Source organism: Malaclemys terrapin, chromosome 2 (assembly GCF_027887155.1).
Source record: "Malaclemys terrapin pileata isolate rMalTer1 chromosome 2, rMalTer1.hap1, whole genome shotgun sequence".
NCBI classification, from domain to species: Eukaryota; Metazoa; Chordata; order Testudines; family Emydidae; genus Malaclemys; species Malaclemys terrapin.
This window is the reverse complement of record NC_071506.1, coordinates 90,614,188-90,640,285: the sequence shown is the minus strand read 5'-3', so window position 1 is coordinate 90,640,285 and position 26,098 is coordinate 90,614,188. Positions and strand designations below refer to the sequence as shown.

The 26,098-nt window shown below is 42.1% G+C and overlaps 1 protein-coding gene across 1 annotated transcript in view; it reads right to left on the bottom strand.

Annotated features, from left to right (window-relative positions):
* The window catches only part of CEP192 (centrosomal protein 192), a 203,445-nt gene that overhangs the window by 135,123 nt on the left and 42,224 nt on the right, over positions 1 to 26,098 (bottom strand). Inside the window, exons 16-20 of the mRNA XM_054017577.1 lie at positions 25,316 to 25,365; positions 24,090 to 24,222; positions 13,564 to 13,718; positions 6,463 to 6,594; positions 6,033 to 6,177 (exon numbers count right to left, since the gene is read on the bottom strand). Coding sequence (XP_053873552.1) covers positions 6,033 to 6,177; positions 6,463 to 6,594; positions 13,564 to 13,718; positions 24,090 to 24,222; positions 25,316 to 25,365 — 615 coding nt within the window. The remainder of the gene's footprint in view (positions 1 to 6,032; positions 6,178 to 6,462; positions 6,595 to 13,563; positions 13,719 to 24,089; positions 24,223 to 25,315; positions 25,366 to 26,098) is intronic.

The window sequence follows — 26,098 nt, the reverse complement described above, 5'->3', positions numbered from 1 at the left end:
AGTGGTAGGAATCCTTAATGAGAGAGCCCAATGACTTGCCTAGCTTCAAGGAATAGATTCCTCAACTCTTAAAAAAAGTTAACCAACCAAGGAGCAAAAACAAGTCTAAGTGAGGGATACACCAGCTTTGAAAAATTATTCTCATAATATCTGAGCTAAGAAACCATTCATGATTCCCTCCTCCCCCCCCCGCAAATTATCTGCTCAGGTGATCCACCAAGCTGTTCTGAACACCAGGAAGGTAGGAAGCATTTACATGATTTACTTTGGAGATACAAAACTTCCAAAGATGTATTGCCTTTTGACAAATGTTGTCTGATGTGGCCCCTCTGTCTGTTCATACAGAGCTTCAATAATGGGATCCGTGAGGACGAAAACCCTGACAGGCCAGAAGCATGGCCTGCAACTCCTGAACATTTATGTGGAGAGCCAAATCTTGATGAAACCACAGACCCTGAGTTGGCAGGTTTCCTAGGTGAGCTCTCCAATCTAGAAAAGCATCTGTAAACAGAGTCAATGTTGATAAAAGAGCAGGGCAGATGGAACTCCCATATATATTTTGGCCAGATCAAGTCGCCAGTCCAAGGTGGCCAGCACTCCTGCAGACACTCAAATCAGCATGGCCAATGGATGACTAGCCAGAAAGTACATGATTTTAACCAGCCTTGCAACTTTGAGACAAAATTTGGCATACCAAACCACATACATGCAAGTAGGCCACGTGCCCCAGTAGACTGCGGCAGTTTCTTATTGTTGTAAATAGATAAACATTTCTATAGATCTCAAAAGCCTAACAATGTCTGGAACAGAACACTGAAGAGGTGTTGGATCCTGAACATACTGTCTACTCCTTATAAAGTCGAGGGCAGCGTACCAGTTCCTGGGACCCAGTGAGAGGGATGACAGAGTCTAGGGTGACCATGCAAACATTTGTTCAAATTTTGCCAGTCCAGGTTGGTCCCCAAGACCTTCTTTTGCCTTCGGAATCAGGAAATAGCATAAATAGAAACTTTTCTTTCGCTTAAGAGTGGGAACCTCTTCAGTAGCTCCCAAACAGAGAAGAGACTGTACTTTTCAGATGAAAACATCTTCATGAGCTGAAGAGCAACACGATGTGGTGTGGAGATAGAAAAGCTACAAGGTATATCCCTGTTTCACAGTACTTAGGATTTATCAATATGTGGTAATATGGGACCAGGCACATAGGAAATGGGTAACCTACCAAAAAAAAAAAGGGGGGGGGGAGAGAATTGAGAAACTGGTACATCGCAATCTGGTATTTTGTCCTTGACAATACAGGCACACAGACTATTTGGAATTTCCTAACAGTTGGAGAACCAACTGAAGTGAAAGAGTTTGTCTTCTCCTGTTTTGCCTTGTTTTCTATATTGATCAGGCTGTCCCAGTGGAAAAGGTAGGTATCTCTACAGAGATTAAGGCAGAATTGCTTTCTTTTAGGGAAAGACGTGTCAATTTCCAACAATTTCAATGTGGCTTTCGACTCTGAGATCGTGGAACATTTCAGCCTACTTCGTCAAGAAAAGATAGGACCTTCAAAAAGGAGATGCTGCATAGTCTGCCGGACCTCCTGCTCAAGGCCCAAGGATTGAAGCCATGAACATCTGCACATATTGCAGATGCCAGGACTCTGGCCCCCAAATCTGCCTCTCCTAAGAATGATTGCAGAGAGTGCGAGCAATCATCTTGCACTCCTCTAACTGAGCCTGGAATTCCTGTCTGGCATCCTCTGGCAACCTGAGAACTTAAGCATATTGCCCGAGAGGGAGATGTTGTATCTATCCAATAATGTTTGTGGATTAGCAACGTGGAATTGTAGACAAGATGAAGAATACATTTTTCTACCAAACAAGTCTAACTTCTTTACCTCCTTGTCTTTTGGGGTAGAAGAGGGACAACCCTGACTCATTCTTTCATTCACTGCTGAGACAACTACAGAACCTTGAGAAGGATGGGTATATAAATGTTCATATCCTTGGAAACAGACATGGTACATTCTCTCAGTTCTTCTAGCTGTCAGAGGCACAGAGGATGGCATCTGCCACAAGGATTTGGCGGGCTCTAGTATGTTGTCATTGATCGGCAGGGCCTTCTAGCATAGTTCTGCCTAACTCAGAAGGTCCACAAGTCTATGAGAAATCTCCTGGACCCTCTCCAAACCTATACTGTGCTCTATCTCAATAGAGGAGGAGAATAGGCTGTGGGATCTATCTGGCCAAAAGCATCTTGAAGGAACAGTTGCTGTAAGGTAAATAATGGTCTTCTTCTAGTATTTGCTACATGGATCCCATCAATTTACCTCCTAGTGAAGGCAAGTGATAAGAGTCCTATCTAAATAATTGTAGGGCAGCTTGCCAAATTGGGTCTCATCTACAGGCTGAACAATGAAGTAATGATTAGTAAATGTATGACAAACTCCAAGTAGCTGACCTATAAATTTCTGAAAGAGGGACTCCCATGGAAGCATGCTACTACTGATGTTATCTGACCTTTAACAGACGATATCCTAACCTAAGAGAGAGGTGGTTGTTTGTTCAACACATTGGAGACCCTAATACTGTGATTCCTCTCAGATTCTTGAAGTGGGAAAGAGTTTGCCTCAGATTGATCTTCAAAATTTACGAAGAGCCTAAACTATTTACAAAACGGCTGTGCTGTTCACAGTTAAAAAGACAATCTAAGAACATTCAGTGAATGAACATAGTCAAGGCAGAAGAACTATGAGAGTTAGGAACAAAATACAGGTAAGTGTATAAATTGCTTAATAAGAAAATCTGAAACCACTTTTGGCAAAAAAGTTTCAGATGCAGTATAAGAATAGCACGGTCCTTGGGAAATATGGTGTATACAGGGCCTGCTACCAACAGCTGGATTTCATACAACGTGAGCCAAAGTAATAGCCACCAAAAACACTGTCTTAATGGAAAGGTGGTAGAATGACTATAACATAGGTTAAGTAAAGAGGTTATATATCAATGATAGAAGCACCACATTCAAGTCTTAGATAAGAAAGGGCTCATTGACTGGTGGAAACATATGAAGCAGGCTCACCTGAAACCCTAATACAGTGGGGTGGGAAAAACTGAATGATCCTCAAAAGGTGGATGATGTGATGACAGCAGTTAAGTACACTGCAACAGAGCTAATAGACAGACCTGAGTGCTTCGAAGACAGAAGGTAGTCCAAGGTAACAGGAACAGAGGAATCCATGGGTTGAAGAGATCTTTTAATGGATCACACTGAAAAACACCTCCACTTATCTCTATGTCAGTCTTTTAGAAACCTTCTTGTTCTGAGCCAAAATGTCCTGTACTGCCTCGGAACAACTCCTGTCAACAGCCAGCCAGCTAGTCTTCATGCTGTTAGTTAGAGAGTTGCCTGGTCCAGACAACCCAAGACTTTGGTTCTCAGAAACGATGCCTGGAAAGTTTGGAAGTGGGAGAGAGTGTCAGGTGCATCCCATTGGAGTACCAGAACTGACACACCAATGCCAGCTGGCCACTGTCGGTCATACCTTCCTCAGGATTCTGGGATTTAAAAAGATGGGAGGAAATATACAGGAGTTCCCTTCCAACTGAATCAGGAATATATTTGCCAGAGAACTCAGACTCCTCCCTAGGAGCAAAAATATAGGACACTATGCTACCAAAGTCAATACAAAGAGGTCTATGGTGGAGGGGGGGGGGGGCCCACGGACCCACCATTCTAGGAAATTCTGATCAAGAACGGAGTCCTAGACTCCATTTATAGGTGACGCAGCCATTTCTGCTGAGCTAATCCACTAGATCATTTTGGATGCCTGGTAAGTGAAAGACCATTAGGTTGAGCTGATGAAGGATGGACCAATCCCACTTCCTGATTTAAGGGAGGCAATCTCACTCCATCTGTTTCTGTAACACACTGGTGTCACACTGTTCATCAGGATTTGGGGTTGTGATGCCCTGCAGGAGGGGTAGAAACTCCTTGCAGGCTAGATGGATAGCCCTGAATTCTAGTATTATGTGCAACGTGCTCCACCCTGGACCACAGGACCTGTACTTAACGGTTGTCTAGATGCCTCAGCCCTCTTTGGATGAGTCTATAACAAAGGTTTGAGGGACGGGGGAGAGAGAATTAAAACATTACACCACAGAAGATGTTTTAAAGGTCTGTCCACCACAGCAGAGATTCCAGCACTTCCGTGGGACAGCTACAGGTAAGTCCATGCTGTGTCTAATCAGTTGGTAAACAGATTTCACCCATCTAAAGATGGTAGAGACTTAACCTTGCACATGGAGGTCACAAAAACTAGTGTCACAGTATGTGTCACAACAAACGGAGGCCGACTCTTCACTGAGATTTTTGGCAGAGAAGAGGTGTGAAGTGAAATGACACTGCGCAAAACTTTCCTTGAGAAAGACATCACCACTGCCCATATAAACTATAAAATGGATAGGGGTGAGGGTGGATTTTGCCTGTATTAAGCCTCAGGTCTAGCCAGGAGAATAGAGGGAGAATTATTTGAACCTCCTTTTGTGACCTGCTGTGATCAGTGGCCCCCAAATCAACCTGTTATCAAGATATGGGTACAATTAAAGGCCGTGTCTTCTCAGGTGAGTTGCTACCACCAAAAGAGATTTGGTAAAAATCCTTGGAGATATTGACAATCCAAATGGTCAGATTCTGAACTGATAAAGAAGGTCATTGACCATGAAGCACAGATACTTGTTAGCTGAACGAATGTACACATGGAAGCATCTACAAACTGACTCATGAAATAATTCATGGGCTCTAAAGCGGGGATTACAGAAAAAAAGATGAGCATTTGACACCTGAAGTGACAAATGAAGAGGATAACATCCTCTTTTCTTCTTCTGAATAAGGAAGTAATGGGAATAGAATCCCTTGCTGCAGAACTCGAGGCATCATCTCCACTGCACCCAACAGAAGAGTCTCTCTGAATGCAATAGGCAATTCTGAGAGGGGTCCCTGAGGAGAGGGAGGAGATGGCAGAGGACTTGACTTGCATGTCCCTTCTAGATAACTTCCAAGGCCCATTGGTCAGTAGTAACTGCAGTCTGTGAAACCGCAAAAAAAGAAAGTTGCCAAAAGAATGAAAGGGAAATGATCCCCCGCAAAAAATTGGTCCACATTCTTGACAGCAGCATCAAACCTGACATCTTTGGCCAGAAGAACACCACTGTATCCTTCATCGGATCAGCCTAATAGTCCTTGACTTACCAGGCATCCAAAATGATTTAGTGGATTAGCTCAACAGAAATTGCTGCTCCACCCATGAATGGACTCTGTTCTCATCCAAAGCCCATTAAGTCTACAGGAGTTTATTGAATCAGGCCATAAAACAAGAGTATGGAAGGGATATAATTCCTCAGATTCAGAATCTCAATGTTCTTAAATGGCTAACTAACAACTTTGCCAGACAAGATTAAGGTGAGAGATAGGAACTGAAATACTGAGCGCTAACCTTAAGAAAATATGTACATTTGGTACTTTTTTACCCCCTACTCCTTCCCAGCAACAACGCCCAACACCAATTGAATTCCAAAACCTTCTATAAATCTTGAATTCTTGGATGAACCACCTTTGAGATTGCTCTAACACAGTCACGGTTTCCTAAGTTTACTCACTGGGGGCTTTGTTTTCCCCAGCCTCAAAGAGTGGATGGACATAGCTGAGTAATTAGTTACCAGGGAAGTTTGGGAACCATAATTGTTTATAATTTTAAATTAATAAAAATACTGTTCTGGGAAGATTCTAAGTTACAAAAGACTTGGAGTAACACCAACATCAATCCATTTTTATTTTAATTTAGGTAGTCACACTAATTTTCTGTATTCGTTTTCGGGGGGAGAGTTGCCTACCCATTTTTTTAAGGGGGTTGAAAAGAAGTGTAATCTCAACTACATTTTAGTGTCTTTCCTGTGACAAAGTTTTCAAGTAGTGCGCATTAGCAATTTATGAACATAAGCTCTAAACTTACCAAAAGGAAGTACACAACTGCCAAATACATGTACCTGTTACCGATGGACCAATAATCTGATCCTCTGCAGACTGACTGTATTCTATTTTGGAATTATTGGCTACTGTTCCAACAGAAGTCTCATCAGCACTATTGCCTTCTAGTCCAGGTCTAAAACTTGGCTTGTCAGTTTCGCCTATCTGTTGAAGAAATAGGTGCAGAGCTACATTAGATAAATCTACAGAGTTGGTCAAGTTAACAGTAAACCATTTACAAAATAACACTTGTGCAAAGATTTAAGATTAAGAGTTATTCAATTTTAATAAACTTTCTGATGAGGAAAAGTACTATCCCTGTTAGCTTAGTCACTTACCAGCTTTCAAACTTACTTTCAGGCGTCTGTTCCAAGGGAGGTTATTTAGATAATGAAGGAGACAGTTTAATAAGATTTATCATCAAACAGTCCTACATACCAATTATCTTACCGTTTTTGGCAAGAATGGTTCTCTTTGTACATTATGTCCAGCTTTCTCCAATTCATGTGAATCTTCATCACTAGCAGTTGCAGAATCCATTTCTGTGGCAGCTTGGTGAATGTGAGGCACTTGGAAATTCTCCTAATGCATTAACATTTACAATTCAGCTATAGTAACAACATTTGATTATTCTTAACAGTCACTGCCTCCACAATATTGAATTGTGTGAAGCAAAGTACCTCCTTTGACCAGAAGTACACTGTTCACTTTCATGTTATAATCCCCGATGTTAATCTGATGTTACAGCTACAATAGTTTCTGCAGACAAATATTACAAGATACTTTAGCTAAGGGTCTTGCAGATTAATGTAGTAAATATTATGAAAATACTGTGCAAAAAAAAAAAACCACAAAAACACACACCATGCATTTCCTTAAACTTTAGAAAAGCAATGGAACAAGGCTTGGTAGATCAGCAAGGTTTCTTCAAATAATACTCCCATTCCATCCACACAGAACCCTAAGAAGGGCTATTTAACATAAATGTAATTCTAAACGCTGAATCAGCAAGTGCAGCAACATTCAACATAATGAAACATGTGAAATAGGGCCACCTCACTGCTCTGTAGTTACTGTAAGGTAATATGCACACCATTCCCAGATATGGTCCCTGGAGCAGCCTTTAATTCCCTCAAGAAGGGATTTCTCCTTCTGGGGGTATAGAATGCCAAAATACTGTCTTAAACATGAGGACGTTCACTTGGAGACTGTAATGACCTTCCTGTGGCCCCCAATATACTGAAAAAAAAATGATTCAAAGCCCTTTAGAATATGAAAATTTTCTTATGTTACTTCAAAAGACCTTTAAATATCAAGTCAAGGTAAATGCTATTTACCACTTGTACAGACCAAGTGGAAAAATGGAGTGGGAGACTTTGTCCAAGGTGAAAATGGAAAGAATAGGAAATAGGCTTAACCACTACTATGAGACAAAAGATCTTGTAGGGGCTGTTAAATTCAAAACTAAGGTCATAAAGGTAAGTAGTTTATGGGTAATAGGTACAGTTTCAGAGGAAGGATAGCTTCCTGTAAGGGAAATTCTCCTCTGTATTCAGAGAAAATCAGGCAAGCCCTGATTGCCATTCAGACTAACATTGGGAAAATCACACATTCCCCAAAGACTCCTGGGATTAAAAGTGATAGTTATTTTACCATTTTTAGGTGAGCTGTACTGAACAGGAGCTGCCTACATCTGTTCTATTCTCAAACACTAAGCCTTCTCCCCAGAAACAACCCTCCCACTTGTTAAATCTTACAGCCCCCAACTCTTACATTATACTTTCACTAACCCATGATTCACAGACTGCTCTCATTCCACACCTCACTGATGACAATCCCATTAGCAAGGCCAGCTCTGTGCCCCACTACTGACACAAAGGACCCTTGAGCTCTCCCCAGCTGCTGTGACGCTTTCAAGGCTACACACACTCTTGTGTCTCTATGCATGCTCAATGTACTCAGTTTAGTTTAAGAGTGTTAGGTATGTTTAAACTTTTGTTAATAATGGGATTTTTGCTTCTCCAAAGGGCTAGTGGGTGGCATGCACTCTTTGGAGGTAACTCTCAAGCAACTGAGACCCTGATGCAACGATCACAGCTCTGGTTTGAATCTTATCTTGGGCAAAAAATATGTTGGTCAAGACCATGAGCCATCAGAAAGCTTTTTTTCCCCGTGAGGCTGATGAAATTATTTGGGTTATTAACTCTACCCTGCATGTCCTATGGGACACATCAAATTTCAGGGCAATTCAAGCAACCATGCAGATTTTAGAGCACCTAGAGTTGAGCTTTAAACAGAAAGCTGGTCTAAAGCTTAACTACAGTAGAGTTGGCAGTCCACTATAAATGGGCTTAGTCACAGTTGAGGAGCTCCTTCTTCCAGTAGTCTTCAGAGGACCCTGAACCCTTAGCCTGAGAGATATCTCACTATCTTGAAACAGGCATTTGGGATGGGATGAGGAATTTGTAGAGAAGACTATAATAGACAGAAAAATGGTTACACCTATTGTGATGGGGCAAGGCCAGATGGCTACAGTAAAGTAGTGAGGAACAGGTATGTTAGCCCCAGGCTAAACAAATCCCTTGTACCATGGTAACCAAATGGCAGTTGCTCCAGGCTAATCAAGACACCTGGGGCCAATTAAGATCCTTCTAGAAGGCAGTGGAGATAGCTAGATTGATTGGGACACCTGAAACCAATCAAGGACTGGCTGGAACTAGTTAAAAGCCTCCCAGTTAGTCAGTGCAGTGTGGGTGTCAGGAGCTATAGGAGGGAGCTGTTGGAGGAACGAAGTAGTATGAATCCATTTCAGGTGCAAGGAAGGAGGCCCTGAGATAATTGTGAAGAAGATATTGAGTGGGGGCTGCTGTGGGGAAGTAGCCCAGGGAATTGTACATGCCCTATTTCCAAAAAGGGAGCTTCCATAGTTGCTAAGTTTAGGGTCCCTGGGCTGGAACCTGGAGTAGAGGGCAGGCCTGGGCTCCCCCACTCCCCTCCCTGATTAATCACGGATACTGGGAGACAACAGAGACTGTGTGAGGGAGGGTTATTTCTCCTCACCTCCCTTGCTGGCTTATGATGAAAATGGCTCAGTAGACTGACCCTTGCCTCTAGAGAGACAAGGGCTATGTGGAGGGTCACAGTGAGCCTCTGAGACTAGCAAAATCCGCCAGGAAACGCAGGACCCACAGAGTCAAGGACAGAACTTTGTCACACTATCTCTAAACTGAGTCTCTAAATCCTAGTCAAGACAATTCCTTAAAAAGGTATGATGTTAGATCACGTTAGCTAGCTTGATCTAAGATCTACTTAAAAAAACACTACTAAAGACAACGCAAGTTGTACTTCTGCACGTGCCAAACTGGCAAGTTGGCTTTAATTTGTCTAGTTTAGCTAAATTACAAACTTCCCCTGTGCTCAGTAACATTTCAGAATGCATTAGATCAAGCTAACCAAGATGATCCAACTTCATATATTCACATCCTAGAATAACATTAAGCCTTTAAGGACTTAGCCCTAGGCTGTTCAGAAATGTAGTCCTTTTCATTTAAGCAAAGGACTTTGTTTTGAGGAATTCTTGGTCCATATTGCGAAGGCCAATTTAGAAGACTCAGACAGACTGGTGGAAAGGCTTTTCTACTGACATCACTTTTTTGCAAAAGTCAATCATCAGAGAACAACCCCCTCCCTGATTTTAAGCTCCCAGCCATCCCACAGGAGAAAAAAAGAACTGGACACAGATGATTATAGTTTTCTTCTTTAGGAGATACAGCAGCACCAACAGAACTGAACCCACAGGCTTCTCTGCCACTAGTGCCCACCAGTGGTAAGAAGAATGCCAGGAAAATGCACAAAAGAAGGACAGAGGAAGAATTGATGTAAAAGAAAAAAAATGTAAACAAAGCAAAGTCTACACTCCAAGATAGTGCCCTACCCTGCTGGAAACGGCATGCTTATGTCTCACCAATTATCCCAACTTATTTCCCATAACCCCGAAAGACAACCATCTGCCTGTCACTTGGGCTATGTCTATACCACTACCACTTATGTTGGTATAACTTATGTCACTCAGGGTGTGAATAAGCAACCCCCCGAGCGACACAAGTTACACTGACCTAAGCTGTCAAGGCCGAATCCCCACTCTGTCACTTTGAATACAGAGGGTGGGGCCCACAAGGATTTTTAAAATGAATACTTGCCACTCCAGGCTTGTATTAAACTCCCAAGGTTACAGCTTTTCTCTGATCTTGGCTTGGTAAACACTGCCACCACCCAAATGAAAAAAAATCCTTTGGATCCAGGAAAGAGCACTGGGGAATTCCTCCCTGTGGGGTACCCTCAAGTTCTTTCATCCCCCCTCTGTTTTCTTTCTCAGCTTTTTCCCCAAAGGAAATTAGCTTTTGCTACCAGTTTATCAAACATGCACAAACCTCTTAGGACACCAAAAATCCAATCCTGTTTTTAAAAAAAGGTAAATTTTATTAAAAACAAAAAAGAAGAAAATACATCTGGAACTCAGGCTTTTGCTAGATTTTTAAAAGAGCAATTCCAAAAATTAAGCACCCAAAATAGCTTTCTTGGGGGTTAGCTTAAAGGTTACAAGCAAACAAAAGCATCTGGTGTTAGCACAGAGGAGTCCACAAGCCTTAAAAAAACAAACAGAAATAAACCTAATAACATCTTCCTAAACATTCCTAATTTACTTACATATTTGGGATGTTAAAAGTAGTTCTAGATATGATCTGATGATTTTCATATCTGGTTTAAAACTTTACACAGCATTCCTGCTGTCCCGTCTCGTCATCCCAGAGAGAACAACAGACAAAGGGAAAGTTTCTTTCCCAATTTTAAGAAGTTCTAGCTTTCCCTCTTTTGGTCAGGTGCCCACTTTTTTTTTTTTTAAACCCACACACACCAGGAGGACGTTTTAACCCATTACTGGTAAAGCAAGTAGAGAACAGCTACCAAGAGGGATTTTACAGCTAACTGGCTGGCTGTCCATTAAAGGGAGACACACACACACAAGCTCTAGAACAGACAGTGCTATGGCAGCAGGAGAGCTTCTCCCATTGACTTAGAGCAGCTACACTAGAGAACTACTGTGGCGCAGCTGCATCGGCGCAGCTGCACCACTGTAAGCTCTCTAGTGTAGCCATAGCCTGAGCAAACTCTCCTTCCCTGCCACAATCCTGGACATAGGAACTAGTGTAACTGACTGCTACATCTGCTCTTAGCTCTATGCACCAGGAAGAGAAAGAAAGCAAGCAAAGCAGGGGGAGAGTCTGACTAGCAGGCTGCTTGCCCATTTTGTATCTTTTTCTCTTGAAGGGAAACCTAAATGGAAATGGAAACAGGATCTAAGAAATTTAGAACAAAACTATTTATTTATATTTTTGTATTAGGCCTTTAAATTAATATACTGAAGACAAATCCTCCTTTTACCGAAGGACTGTTTTCTGAAAAAGGCTGGAAGCGGTGAAAACCTAATGTGTACTAGAAGAGGATTAACAGTCATTTATCACACAGACTTAAAAAGCCTTTAAGCATACGGAGCCTTGAATTATAGACTCAGAGACTAAGGTCAGAAGGGACCAATATGATCGTCTAGTCTGACCTCCTAAACAACGCAGGCCGCAGAATCTCACCCACCCACTCCCGCAACAAACCCCTGACTTATTTCTGAGCCATTGAAATCCTCAAAGCATAGTTATAAGACTTCAGGGTGCAGGGAGTCCTCCAGCAAGTGACCCCATGCCCCACGCTACAGAGGAAGGCGAAAAACCCCCAGGGCCTCTGCCAATCTGCCCTGGAGGAAAATTCCTACTCGACCCCAAATATGGCAATCAGCTAAACCCTGAGCATGTGGGCAAGACTCGCCAGCTAGACATCCAGGAAAGAATTCTCTGTAGTAACTCAGATGCCACCCTATCTAACATCCCATCAGGCATATTTACCGCTAATAGTCAAAGATCAATTGCCAAAATTAGGCTATCCCATCAGACCATCCCCTCCATAAATTTATCAAGCTTAGTCTTGAAGCCAGACATGTCTTTTGCCTCCACTGCTCCCCTTGGAAGCCTGTTCTAGAACTTCACTCTTCTGATGGTTAGAAACCTTTGTCTAATTTCAAGTCTAAACTTCCTGATGGCCAGTTTATATCCATTTCTTCTTGTGTCCAAATTGGTATTGAGCTTAAATAATTCCTCTCCCTACCTGGTATTTATCCCTCCGATTATATCTCTATATCTCTATCTATATCTATATAATAGAGAGAGAGAGAGAGAGAGAGAGAGAGAGAGAGATTTATATCTCCCCTCAGCCTTCTTTTGGTTAAGCTAAACAAGCCGAGCTCTTTGAGTCTCCTTTCATAAGACAGATTTTCCATTCCTCGGATCATCCTAGTAGCCCTTCTCTTTACCTGTTCCAGTTTGAATTCATCCTCCTTAAACATGGGAGACCAGAACTGCACACAGTATTCCAGACGAGGTCTCACCAGTGCCTTGTATAACGGTACTAACACCTCCTTATCTTTACTGGAAATACCTCGCGTAATGCATCCCAAGACTGCATTAGCCTTTTTCACAGCCATATTACATTGGCGGCTCATAGTCATCCTGTGATCAACCAACACGTCGAGGTCTTTCTCCTCCTCTGTTACGTCTAACTGATAAGTCCCCAGCTTATAACAAAAATTCTTGTTATTAATCCCTAAATGCATGACATTGCACTTTTCACTATTACATTTCATCCTATTACTATTAGTCCAGTTTACAAGGTCATCTAGATCTTCCTGTATGATATCCCGGTCCTTCTTTGTATTGGCAATACCTCCCCAGCTTTATGTCATCCGCAAACTTTATTAGCGCACTCCCACTTTCTGTGCCAAGGACAGTAATAAAAAGATTAAATAAGATTGGCCCCAAAATTGATCCCTGAGGAACTCCACTAGTAACCTCCCTCCAGCCTGACAGTTCACCTTTCATTATGACCTGCTGTAGTCTCCCCTTTAACCAGTTTCTTATCCACCTTTCAATTTTCATATTGATCCTCCTCTTTTCCAATTAAACTAATAATTCCCCATGTGGAACCGTATCAAATGCCTTACTGAAATCGAGGTAAATTAGATCCACTGTGTTTCCTTTGTCTAAAAAATCTGATACCTTCTCAAAGAAGGAGATCAGGTTGGTTTGGCATGATCTACCTTTTGTAAAACCATGTTGTATTTCGTCCCAATTACCATTGACCTCAACGTCCTTAACTATTTTCTCCTTCAAAATTTTTTCCAAGACCTTGCATACTACAGATGTCAAACTGACAGGCCTGTAGTTACCCGGATCATTTTTTTTCCCCTTTCTTAAAAATAGGAACTATGTTAGCAATTCTCCAGTCATACGGTACAACCCCTGAGTTTACAGATTCATTAAAAATTCTTGCTAATGGGCTTGCAATTTCATGTGCCAGTTCCTTTAATATTCTTGGGTGAAGATTATCTGGGCCACCTGATTTAGTCCCATTAAGCTGTTGGCCTAAGCCCATTATGCTTAGGCTTACCTGTTTTAATCCATTTTCAGGCAGCTTCAATGCTGTACTACATTCTGAAAGTTCCTGTCTTTCACAATCACCCCTTGGCACTTCTGGTGACACCAGCTGTTTGAAATAGGCTTCCAGTTGGTTGTCATAGAACTCTTCATCGTCAATATCGTCATCTATTGATATACAGAAATGCATTAAAAGTTTGTATTGCTAGAGATGTATAAATTATATATATCTATATATCTATATAAATAATATCTATAGATATAGATATAGACAGATAAAAATGACCCCTATTACCATAGCATCGGTGCATGTCATAATATTCAATGTACTGAACATCACAACACCCTTATGAGGCAGGGAAATACTATTGTCCCCATGTTATCAACAGAGAACTGAGGCAAAGAGACTATGACTTACCCAATGTTACACAAGAAAACTATGGTAAAGCAAGCAATTGGACCTGGATCTGCAAAGTACAGCTAATCGGGATTTTTTTTTTTTGATAAAATGTCTTTTTATTAAAAAATGTCAATTACTCAAAACAAAAATGTTGCAGGAAGGGATTGGTTTTCATCAGTTTCTCAACTCAAATTTGAAAAAAAGTTTCAAAGTTGTCTAAACAAGATGTTTTGACATTTTCTAAACAAAATGAATTATAAACTTTTACAGTATTTTGAATGTAAGCGAATTATAGTACAAAGCCTTTTTAAAATAAAAATGGTCAAAATTGAAACCTAGTTATTAAGTTGATCAACAGGTACACAATTTGTCAATCTAAGAGAAATTGTTTTCCCATCCCATAAAAATGTTGGAAATTCTTCCTATTCCTGAAACAGGATGAAAAATTAAAATTTCGAATGCTCACAAACCAAAAAGCCCAAATATTTTTTCAATTCAGGTCAGTTGAAACATTTACTTACACTTTTAGTTACATTTTTGTAACCATGCTGAAGATGACTTTGATAGTGCTTTTAAAAACACCCACCACTGTTTCAGTACATATTTAACTGAAGTGGTAGCTATCACTAAGCATGCCTCTACACTCAGTTAGACACCCGTGCTGATCTGTGCCTGTTGACTCAGGATAGCGAGACTCACGCTAAGGAGTTGTTTAATTGCAGTGTAGACATTCAGGCTTGAGCTGGAACCTGGGCTCTAGGACCCTGCAAGGTGGGAGGGTCCCAGAACTCCTGCTGCAGCCCGAGCCTGAAAGGCTACACTGCAATTAAACAGCCCAAGCCCCACAAGCCTGAGTGATCTGGCAGAGGCCAGCCGTGAGTATCTAATTGCAGTGTAGACATACCCTAAGAGACCAACGCCCTTTATAAATGGCTGGTCTCCTACTAGAAAGCCGATAATATAGTCTGCTACTGTAACTGCAACTCAGTATCTTAAGGAATGACAACAGTAAAGCTTTCAGAACTACTGTAAAATATATTTTAAGTATTAATTAACACCAAGATTTGCTCTTATTTCATTGCAGTCATGAGAACATTTTATGCTACACTATATTTTTTCTAAAAACGCTTTAAGAAGATAGTCTCCTAAAGGAGTTGCATAGAGATATTAAGCAAAAGTTTGTTTTCAGACTAAAGAAAGAAAATTTGTCTTCAAATTGATTTGGACATTTGAGATTTTCTGGCAATTTTATCTTCATAATAGAAACAGTTAGGAATGCCATGCATATCCACAAGGGAGCAGAGTTGGTTGTACTAGTCTTTAATCATTACTTACGTTCCACACCCACCCCAAACCCCTACAAAGCCATTCTCATTCAGTGAACAGAATGGGCAGTCTTCAGGGTAGTCACACAGATTCATAGATTCTGAGGTCAGAAGGGTCCATTATGATCATCTTGTCCGACCTCTTGTATAACAGGCCACAGAACTTACAAAATAATTTCAAAAGCATCTCTTTTAGAAAAGCATCCAATCTTGATTTAAAAGTGATCAGTGATGGAGACCATCACAAAACTTGATAAATTGGTACAATGGTTATTTATCCTCACAGTTAAAAATTTACACCTGAGTTTGTCTAGCTTCAAATTCCAGGCACTGGATGATGTTATACCATTGCTAGATTGAAGAGCCCATTATCAAGTATTTGTTCCCTATGTATGTGCTTAAAGACTAATTAAATCACCTCAAACTTCTTTGTCAAGTTAGGCCGAAAGAGCTCAATCTGTTTGTCACTATAAGTTATGTTTTCTAACCCTTCAATCATTCTCATGGTTCTTCTCTGAGCCCTCTCAAATTTATCAATATCCTTCTTGAATTGTGGACACCAAACTGGACACAGTATTCCAGCAGCAGTGCCAAATACTGAGGTAAAATAACCTCTCTATTCCTACTCAAGATTCCCCTGTTTATATATCCAAAGATCACATTAGGCCTTTTGGTCAAAGGAGGCCTTGGCCTGTGGGACCCAGTTTTATCTCTTGTAGAAGTTGGAAAGTGTACCATGAATAAGACAAAGGATTGCAGAAAATAAAGTATGATCTCATGTTTAAGCAGTAGAATGCCACCCTGGAGAACTGGATTCTATCCCTACTTTTATAAAGCTGGACAAGTCACTTAAACCAAGCTTTTCACAGGTGGTCTCTAATTGTGTGTTCCTCTGTTTCTGGATGGCCAACTTGAGATGCCTAGGGCCTGATCCACAGAAATTCTGAGCACTAAACACCAACAAATAAAGTCAAATGCAAAATGTGGATCCTCAGCAACTTTGGTAGTAAAAACAACATTGCCTGGACGAATGAGCCTAGAGTTGAGAGCCAAGAGGTTCAAAGTCCTAATAATCGCTCTGCCACTGACTCTCCTGTGTGGCTTTGGGGAAGTTCATACTGCCTTTGTCAATTCCCACTCAATATGTAAAATGGGGCTATACTAACCCATTAATTAATATCTGTATAGTACTTTGAACATATAGTGCTATATAATGCTGGAGTACTTTGAAAAGTTGGCGCTAGGTGTCTCAACTTAGGACCTCCAATTAGTGGTGACATTCGCAAAATCTGGCCTCTGTCTCCCTAAGCCTCAATTCCCCATTTGTATATTGGGAATAATGATCTGCTATCTCACAAGGTAGCAATCAAGATAAGCTAATGTTTGCAAGCTTCAGATACCATGGTGATGTACACCAGTAGTTCTCAACCAGTGGTACACTTACCGCTGGGGGTATGCAGAGGTCTTCCAGGGGTTACAGCAACTCATCTAGATATTTGCCTAGTTTTACAACAGGCTACGTAAAAAGCACTAATGAAGTCAGTATAAACTAAAATTTCATACAGGCAATGACTTGTTTATACTGCTCTCCACACTATACACTGAAATGTAAGTACAATACTTATATTCCAATTGATTTATAATTATATGGCAAAAAAGAGAAAGTAAGCAATTTTTCAGTAATATTGTGCTACGACACTTCGTATTTTTATACAATACAGTAAGAGATCAGGCCACATTTTGAATGAAGATAAAAATAAGTACTGAGTAGCTGCATCATTCTAAATATAATGCATCCTGTGCACCAAATGAGAAGATTAAGTTACTCACCTTGCGCAGAAACAATGGTTCTTCGAGATGTGTCCCCCTATCGGTGTTTTACTATAGGTGTATCTGCGTCCATGTGCTTCTGATCGGAGATCTTTGGTAGCAGTATCCGTCCGCCTGCACATGCATTCCTCCACCTCATGCTCTGCCTCAAGGCTATTTAGTGCTGTGTAGGTGAGCTACCCTCAGTTCCTTCTCTACCACAGACTCCTTATCAAGAACTCCAAAGTAGAGAGGAGGAGGGCAGGTTGTGGAGGACCCATAGGAAGACACATCTTGAAGAACCATTGTTACTGCACAAGGTGAGTAACTTCCTCTTCTTCTTTGAGTAGTGTCCCTATGGGTGCTCCAGTGTGGGTGACTCCTCAGCAGTACCCAGATAGAAGGTTGGGGCTTCAGCATTGAGCCTTTTATGGATGATAATACTGCACTGCTAAAGCTAGCATCAGAAGCAGAGTTCCCAGTAATTGCATTGTGTTCTGCAAAGGTATGCATGGATGCCCAAGTGGCTGCTCTTCAGATTTCCAAGTTGGGACATTCTTGAGGAAGGCAACCAACCTTGTGGAGTGTGTGCAGTTCCAGATGGAGGTATTATACTGGGAACCTGATAGCAGCATTTGATACAGTAAGAGACCCATTTGGAGAGCCTTTGGCTGATATCGCCACACCTTTAGACTGATCTGCAATGGAAAGAACAAGCTTAGGAGATTTCCTAAAAGCCTTTGTTCTATCCAGGTAGAAGGCCAGGGCTTTCCCTAACATCTAGCATGTGTAGTATAGCCTCTGTTATCATGGTAAAGTTAAGGATAAAAGGTCAGGAGGTGAACTGGTTGGTTCATGTGAAAAGATGAAGTCATCTAGGGTATGAACTTTGGGTGTGGCCAGAGAGTAACCTTGTCGTTAAAGAAAACCGTAAAACTGGGGTGCACAATAAATGTCACTATTTCCCCTATTCTCCTTGCCAAGGTGATGGCGACCAGAAATGCCATTTTCATTGACAGGTGTGTGAACAAACAAGGGATTATAGATTCAAAGGACAGTCTAGTCAGGCTCTTTAAAATTAAGTTCCTACCCAACATGGGACTGGATGTCTGGGCTGAGCAAAGAGGTTTGCTATGCTCGAGCAATCTCTTTGTAGCTGAGTGAGAAAACTGAGTATCCCTCTATTTGTTGATGGCCGCCAGGTGTACATTGAGTGAACTGAGAGATAACCCTGATTTCTTGAGTCAGTTTGTCATTTAAAACTATGGGGGAAGAGTAGCAGATGCCAGGGTAATTTGCCTGGAATTGCACCAAACTTGAAACCTGGTCCACTTTTGTATAAATTTTACAGGTAGCTGATTTCCTACTGTATAGTAAAACTTCATGTATCTCCACAGAGCAGGAGCTCTCTGTGTTGGAACCAGGAAGTAACCAGGCCTTAAACCAGAGTATCCACAGGTTGCAATGGAGAGTGCGTCCTTCGTTCTGCGAGAAGAGGTAAGGAGTGAGTTGAAGAGAGATCTGTAGACACCGCCAGGTACAGATACATCTGTCAGGTGGGAGCAGTCAGTATGACATTTGATTTCTCTCTTTTTATTTTTAACAGGACCTTCAACAGCAGAGGGAACACATGTAGAAGGCCCTCGTTCCATGGAAGGAGGAGAGCATCCCAAATGAGTACTGTCGAAGGCCTGCCTTGGAACAATAGCATAGGCATTTCTTGTTCAGGTAAGTGGCCTATCGTCTTTATCCCACATTGACAAAATAGGTTGTCAAGTACTGCTGGGTTCATTTCCCACTTGTGGTCGTGTGAGAACTTGCAACTCAGACCCTCTGTTGTTGTGTTCTGCACTCCTGGTAGATAGGTCACTGATATTAGAACATTGTGGGAAATGCACCTGTTCCAGAGCTTTAGCGCTTTTGCGCAGAGGGCGGATGACCTGGTGCCCCCAATAATTTATGTAGTACATGCACACAATGTTGTCTGTCATGACTTTTGTGTGTGTACCTCTGATCAGTGGAAGAAAATAAGTGCAAGCATTCATGACCACTCTGAGTTCAAGGAGGTTGATGTAGAGAGTATCCTCCGCAGGCAACCATTTGCCCTGAGTCGTGAGGTGGTTGAGATGGGCACTTCAACCTATGAGGGATGCATCCATAGTGAGAAGTATTGAGGTGGTGGCTGTGTGAATGGGACACCTGTGCAAATGTTTGTTGGGTCTTTTCACCAATCCAAGGAGTGTTTGGCCCAGGAAGGAATCGAGAGAGGTTTGTCTAACCTGTCATTGGCCTGTGAACCAAGCTGAACCACATCTGCAGGCCCCTTACATGAAGTCGGGCATGAGATATTACCAACATGCCTGCCACCATGTGTCCCAGAAGCTGGAGGCAATGTCTGGCTGACATTTCAGGCCTGGTTTCCACGGTCTCTATAAGCACAGACAGGCTGTGAAATCTGTGCTGTGGAAGGAGAGCTCTTGCTTGCAGTGAATCGAGATCAGCCCCTATAAATTCAAAGCATTGTACCAAAGTTAGGGTTAATTTGTGGATATTAATTAGTATTCCCGTTTCACGAATACATCCATAATTCTGTGGATGGCCGCAGGGCTTCTTCGAAGGCGTGGGCCCTGAGAAGACAGTCATCTAAATATGGCTAGATCATGATCCCCTGGGTACGTAGGTGGGCCGCCACTATGGAGAGGACCTTGTTGACTTTGGGAGCCAGTGAGAGGCCAAAAGAGAGTACTCTGTACTGGCAATGGTCCTGACCCAGAGTATATCGGAGGAAACATCTGTGGGATGGCAGGATCGATATATAGAAATATGCATCCTGGAGGTCAAGAATCAATCTCCCTGTTGCAGAGATGGAATAATTGCAGCCAGTGTGACCATCTTGCATTTTTGAGCCTTTATGTGTTTGTTCAGTGCTCTGAGATCCAGAGCTACATCCTCCCTTTTTCTTGGGGAACAGAAAATATTGAGAGTATAACACTTTGCCTTCGAGATGCAGTGGGATGGGTTCTATGGCTCTTAGGCAGAGGAGGTGATCTCTCTCTTAATAGTCTCTTGTGAGAAGGGTCCCTGAAGAGGGACAGGAGTGGGGAGAAGGCAGGTGAAGTGGATCAAATATCCATGGGAAATCATTTCCAAAACCCATCTGTCAGAACACCTGTGCCAACCGCCAGAGGATCCAGCCACCAGTTGAGGGAGGAGAAAAACTGGTGGAGGTACTGTGATAACCAAGTCCAGAGTGTGGTGGTTTGGCGAGTACAGTAAGGTCAGCCATGCCTGGAGGAACCTGAGGCATAGTCTTGTGTACTGTACCATGTACGTAAATGCAGCCATGTGGCTCAAAAGCCTCAAACCACTCCAGGCTGTTGTAATCAGGTGGTCCTTGAGGCGTAGAATCAGGGACTTGATTGTCTGAAATCGATCTTCTGGGAGGAAGGCTCTGGCCTGGGTAGAGTTGAGCACCGCTCCAATAAACTCTATCCTCTGCACTGGAGTGAGTGTGGATTTCAGAATGTTTATTAGCAGGCCTAGGGCCTTGACTGTTGACTGGATAAGGTGGATACTGGACTCCACCTGATCCCTGACCAGCCAGTCATCCAGATATGGGTAGACCCTATCTATGCATGCACCCCTCGTCCCTTCAGTTCGGCCACAACTACCGCCATGCACTTTGGAAACGCTCGCTGGGTTGCTGACAGGACAAACAGAAGACTGCGAATTGGTAGTGTGTGTGGTTCATGATAAACCTGAGGAACCTTCTGTGTCCTTGAAAGATCAATATGTGAAAGTAGGCACGTCTCTAATCGAGGGTGGTGTACCAGTCCCCTGGATCCAGGGAGGGGATAATGGAAGCCAAGGAGACCAAAAGGAACTTCAGCTTCCTAAGGTAATTGATGAGCTGGCACAGGTCTAGAATAGCTCTGAGACCACTCCTGACTTTTGGAATTAGGAAATAATGGGAGTAAAATTCTTTGTCCCTTAGATCTCATCCACAACTTCCACTTAAAGGAATGACTGAACTTACTAGGCTAGAAGTTGCTCGTGAGAGGGGTCCCTGAGGAGGGACAGAGAGGGAGGGTGGGAAGGAGGGGTAGAACTGAACTGGAGGGTATATCCCACTTCCACTGTGTTCAGTACACAACAGTCTGTAGTGATACAGGTCCAGACCCAGCTGAAGTGGGACAAGTGGTCCGCAGACAAAGGAGAAACAGGATCCAGAAACCGGTACAACATCCTTGAGCATCCTATCAAAAAAAGCATCATGTGGCATCGGAAGGAACTATTTAGATTTTATAGCCATGTCCACCACTATCTTGTCTAGCTTCTCACTGAAAATCATAGCTTTTGTAAATTTGGCAGAGCACAGCACCTGCTTTGAGTAGCCATCCACCTTCCAGGGTGAAGCTATTGGTGGCACCTGATTACTGAGCTGGAGGCCACAGCTTTGACTGAGAATCTCATCATTCATTGAGACATCAGTAGGGTGACCATACGTCCAGTTTTGGCCAGGACAGGCCTGGACATCCTGATTTTTTTGGCAAAACTGGGCATATGTCCCATTTGCTCTTGCCATCTGATCATCAGATGGCAAGAGCAACCACCACAAAATCCCAGTTTTGCCAAAAAGTGGGGTGTGCCCCTCAAGCGTGGCACAGAGGAATGTTCAGAGGAGCAGCTCGGGCCAGCCGTGCACAGGGGGACGGGGTCAGGCGAGCCCTGCACTGGGTCTCATTTTCCCTTTGGGAAATATGGTCACTCTTGGAATCAGCAACTAATGCTGTTGCCAGGGAAACTTTCTTTAATGTAGAGCCAAAATCAGGGTGATCTCTATTCTTGAGGGCTCGGAGATCTTCCAGCTAGGAGAGAGATGCCCTAGCAAAGCAAGCAGCTGCAAAGGTATGCCCTGAGTGAGGAGGCCTCAGAGCCTTATTTGAGAGGGGCCTCCATTTTTCTATCCATGGGAGTTTTATGCAACAACGCCTCTTCTGAGGGGATAACAATATCTTTGTTAAGGGAAGCTACAGTAGCAGCAATCTTCGTATCTCAGTAATTGGGACTTAGGTGCTATAGGATTCAGGAACCAAGAGTTCATTTTTGTTAATGCGCTTGCCCTTATCTGGCCTACCCCATTCATCCCCGATTACTAAGTTGAAGGAGGAGTGCAGGAGAATCATGTCCTCAAAGTAGGATTTTGAGAGGATAAATTTGCTCAGAGGTTTATTCTCAGGATTTTACTCAGATTCAATCTGAATAGTGCACACAACCTTGTTGCACATAACCTTTGCTGAGTCTTTTCCTGGTCCTGATCAGAGTCCCAGCCCGACAATTCACCATCCTCTATAGAGGAGGGAGAAGAGGAAGACTACTCATACCTCCTAGATCTTTTATGCTTTTCCTTTTCTGCTTTGATTTTTTAGCTTGCTTAGAGAGTGTACAAACTCCATCGCAGGTTTAGTTCAGCCTTTTGCAGCTATCCTTGCTGAGGGCCTGAAGTCCTCTTGCAAGATCTCTAGCTGAGTCATCGCCTGCTGGGACCAATTCCCTAGGAAGGGAGGGAAACACTTCCAGAACCCTCCTGGCCAAATTGGGAAAGAGGGGAGTGCTGATAAACCCTGCTTTTCCAAGAGCGCTCAGGAACCATTTTAGGACTGGAGAGAGGGGAGAAGGAGGATTGTGACCCCTCAAGTCTGCCATCTGTGTTCTCCAGGGGCCCCTTGGAACTTTCCCCTTGAGTTGGTTGACCAGGGTCGTCCTCATCCTTGGCCAGAGCAGGGAGAGGCTCTAGACTTCTGGTCCATTTTTCCTGTGTCGGCATTGTGGCTGCTTCTGTACATACAAGATCCCATGTGCCAGTCTGACTAATTGCCAAGGAACCTAACAGAGTCAGGGACAGAAGGCTGGAGGCAGGCTGGGAACAACTCACCATCTGCCAAGTCTGGGAGGGCAGTCTCACAAATGGAGTACTGTTTGGATTTCACTTAGTGCCTTTTAGGCTGCTCTGCCATACCTGGAAGTGCAGAGGAGTCAGCAGGGAAGCACTGCAGCTGAGGCTCTGGGGGCGACTTCCAACACCCAACTAAAAAATTGGCACATTGGGAGAAGGGAAGTCATTGCTTACTAAGACCCAAATTTTGACCAAAAAAATATTAAGCAGATGTGAAGATGAAAGCTGTAAAAATCACCATTAGCACACTGCCACAGAGGCAGAGAAACTGGAAGCAAGCAGGAGCTGTGGCCAGATTATGCGACTCCCAAAGTCTGATTTGCCTCCATGAACTTCAGAGAGAGGAGAGCAGCCCACACCTCACGAACTGTGGGAGATGATGAGATGAAGAAAGTCTTTAATTGCATACTATCATAACGCATGTGCTCTAGGAGACAGAATGAACTTTTGCAAATTTCAGTCCCCTGACACTGCAATTTAAGTAAGTTTCTTTTAACTTTTTTTGTATGCAATATATAAGTAAGGTTAAAAGTCTCACAATCGGAAATAAAGAACTAGAAGATTTCAAGTGTGCACTTCTAAGTCTACAATTCAGGCTTAAATGTTCAGTTCTGTCACAACAGACAACTAGTTATAGTTGTATTCACTACCCCGAGTTGCTAGTCTCTATGTAAATTGACTGCTTTTCTCCTTAAACTTTTGATTCACAGCACCAACAGAGCACAGTTCACCTTTTAATTTCTAGCTAGCTAAAATCATGTCAGTTAATACCAAGTTCAGCAATGAATTCTCTATGCACCAATATTCCAACAGCTGTAGGGTGCCTCTGGGAAGGTACCATTAATTGTAGAAGTCTACTTACTCATTTTAAGCATAACTTCAAAAAAAAAAACTAGCCTTAAATTTTAGAGGTACTTTATTTTCATCGAAGTTTATGCTCCTCTCATGCAGGATTAGTAGCAAGAGTGGATTCATGTCATTAAAAAAGTTATCTGTTGGAACCAATATAAATGAAAACATGCTACAAGTTAAATTAGAATATACTGTACCAGTTGAGTTTCCTTCTAGGCTTGCAAGAGACAGCAGTTTCTCATTTTCTAAGGAACCTGAAAGACTTGTGCTGAAATGGTCACTTAAGTTGGTGGAAGGTGAAATTTTTTCTCCAGGTTCAGGTGCACCAATCTATGAAAAAATTAAAGCATATAAGTGCTTAAGCGTTCCCAACTACTGTATAAATCAGTAGTTTAAACGGCTTCTTCATATGTTAGTCACTTTCTTTAGTAATCGAACCACGACTCTTCCCTCTCTTTGCATTCTCTCACCATGAGTTCTGGTTGTGATGCACTTTGTGTTCTCCTTGCAGCCGTTCCCAGAAAGAGTAATAGAGACAGATACAGGAGCTTGGAAAGTAGAGAGGAAAAGGCTAACTCTTAACCATAGTAAATGTTTAAAGATTTCTAGATGGAAAGCTAAGTACTTGAAGTTTTCCATGTGGAAAAAACAGTCATTACTCCCATATCCTACAATGAAGCATGCAGAAGGACTTGCTTGAACAGGCTCATGACCTGTTAAAGCAAAACTCCAGCCCATGTGGGCCTCATACACTAACCCAATGGAAATTGTTGCATGGAAAGTCACACGATTATTGAAAAGTTAGTTTTGAAATTTTGTTTCAGCTGACTCCAGTTAACTAAAAATGAAGTATTTTAAAAATTCTATACCTTTGAGATCTACATACACTTATACACATTTATATCATATCAACACCGTAACAAGCAGATGATTCATTCCAGTTCCACTTGTAAGACTATCAACAAACACTGAGAACTTACCGAAATGACAGAACTTCTTGGATGTGATTCAAGTAGGGCCTTTATGAATAAGGAATCAATTTTTAGGAGTTTAAAGGCAATTAGTAGTCCCCTCTAAAATGAGGGATTAAACTACCTAGGACAAAATTCAAATTATCTGGGTGACTCATTGCAAGATCAACATCCCTTTTTCCGGAAGTCAAGTTTTGAAGTTAAAGGGAAAGCCATCAAGCCATTATTTTGCAAAGCTGCAAAATGTCAGTAGCAAGTTATTTCTGCCTTTATTACTGTGAATTATGTTGCAACGTGGAGGATGTCACAAATTTAAGGGACACAGAAGATAATAAACTGAGCCAGTAAGGTTTGTTTCTCTCTACAGAAAACTTATCCCCTTATTTATGTTAATACAGTTCTTCTTGTTTAAAAAGAGTTCTTTAGTTTCCCAGCACATGGAACAGATTTACCTGGTTTTCCTTTTTACTTTGTGGCAGTGAACATATTCCAATGGACAAATCTGTAACAACAACAACGACAAAAAAAGAGTTATTTAACAGCACCTTGAATTTGTTCCTATATTACAGTACTAAATTTGTATATTCACAGTTCCCTTGCGAACAAGGAATAATTATAACTATAATTATAATACAACAAACTAAGCTTCTTGGGGCAAGGACTTGTTATTTAGTTTGTCAAGTATTATGCACACTTTACAGTACCATAAAATAAGTTACCTTATGACAAAATCCACGTTTATGGGATTATGTATTTCTGATTATTCTTATTACACTAATATCAAGATACCCCCAACAGAAATTGCGGCTTCATGGCTTCAGTGCACAAACTGAACAAGAAAATGTTTACTGCAAGGTCTTAGAATCTACTTAAACAAGATAGGATGGGAGGAAAATAGAAGGTTGAAGTGACTTGCTGAAGATCACAGAGTCAGTGGCAGACACTGAAATAACAGGTGTTTTGAGTCTCAGGCCTGGTCTACATGGAAGGTGTGGGGGGAGCTAAGTTGGTCTAAATTTCACAACTTCAGCTACGAAAATAGCGTAGCTGAAATCGACGTAATCAGAGCAACTTAACATGGTGTCTTCACTGCAGTAGGTCGACTGCTGCCGCTCCCCCGTCGACTCCTCCTATGCTTCTCGCTCTGGTGGAGTACTGGAGTTGATGGGAGAGCACTCGGCGGTCAATTTATCGTGTCTTCGCTAGACGCGATAAATTGACCCTGCTGGATCAAT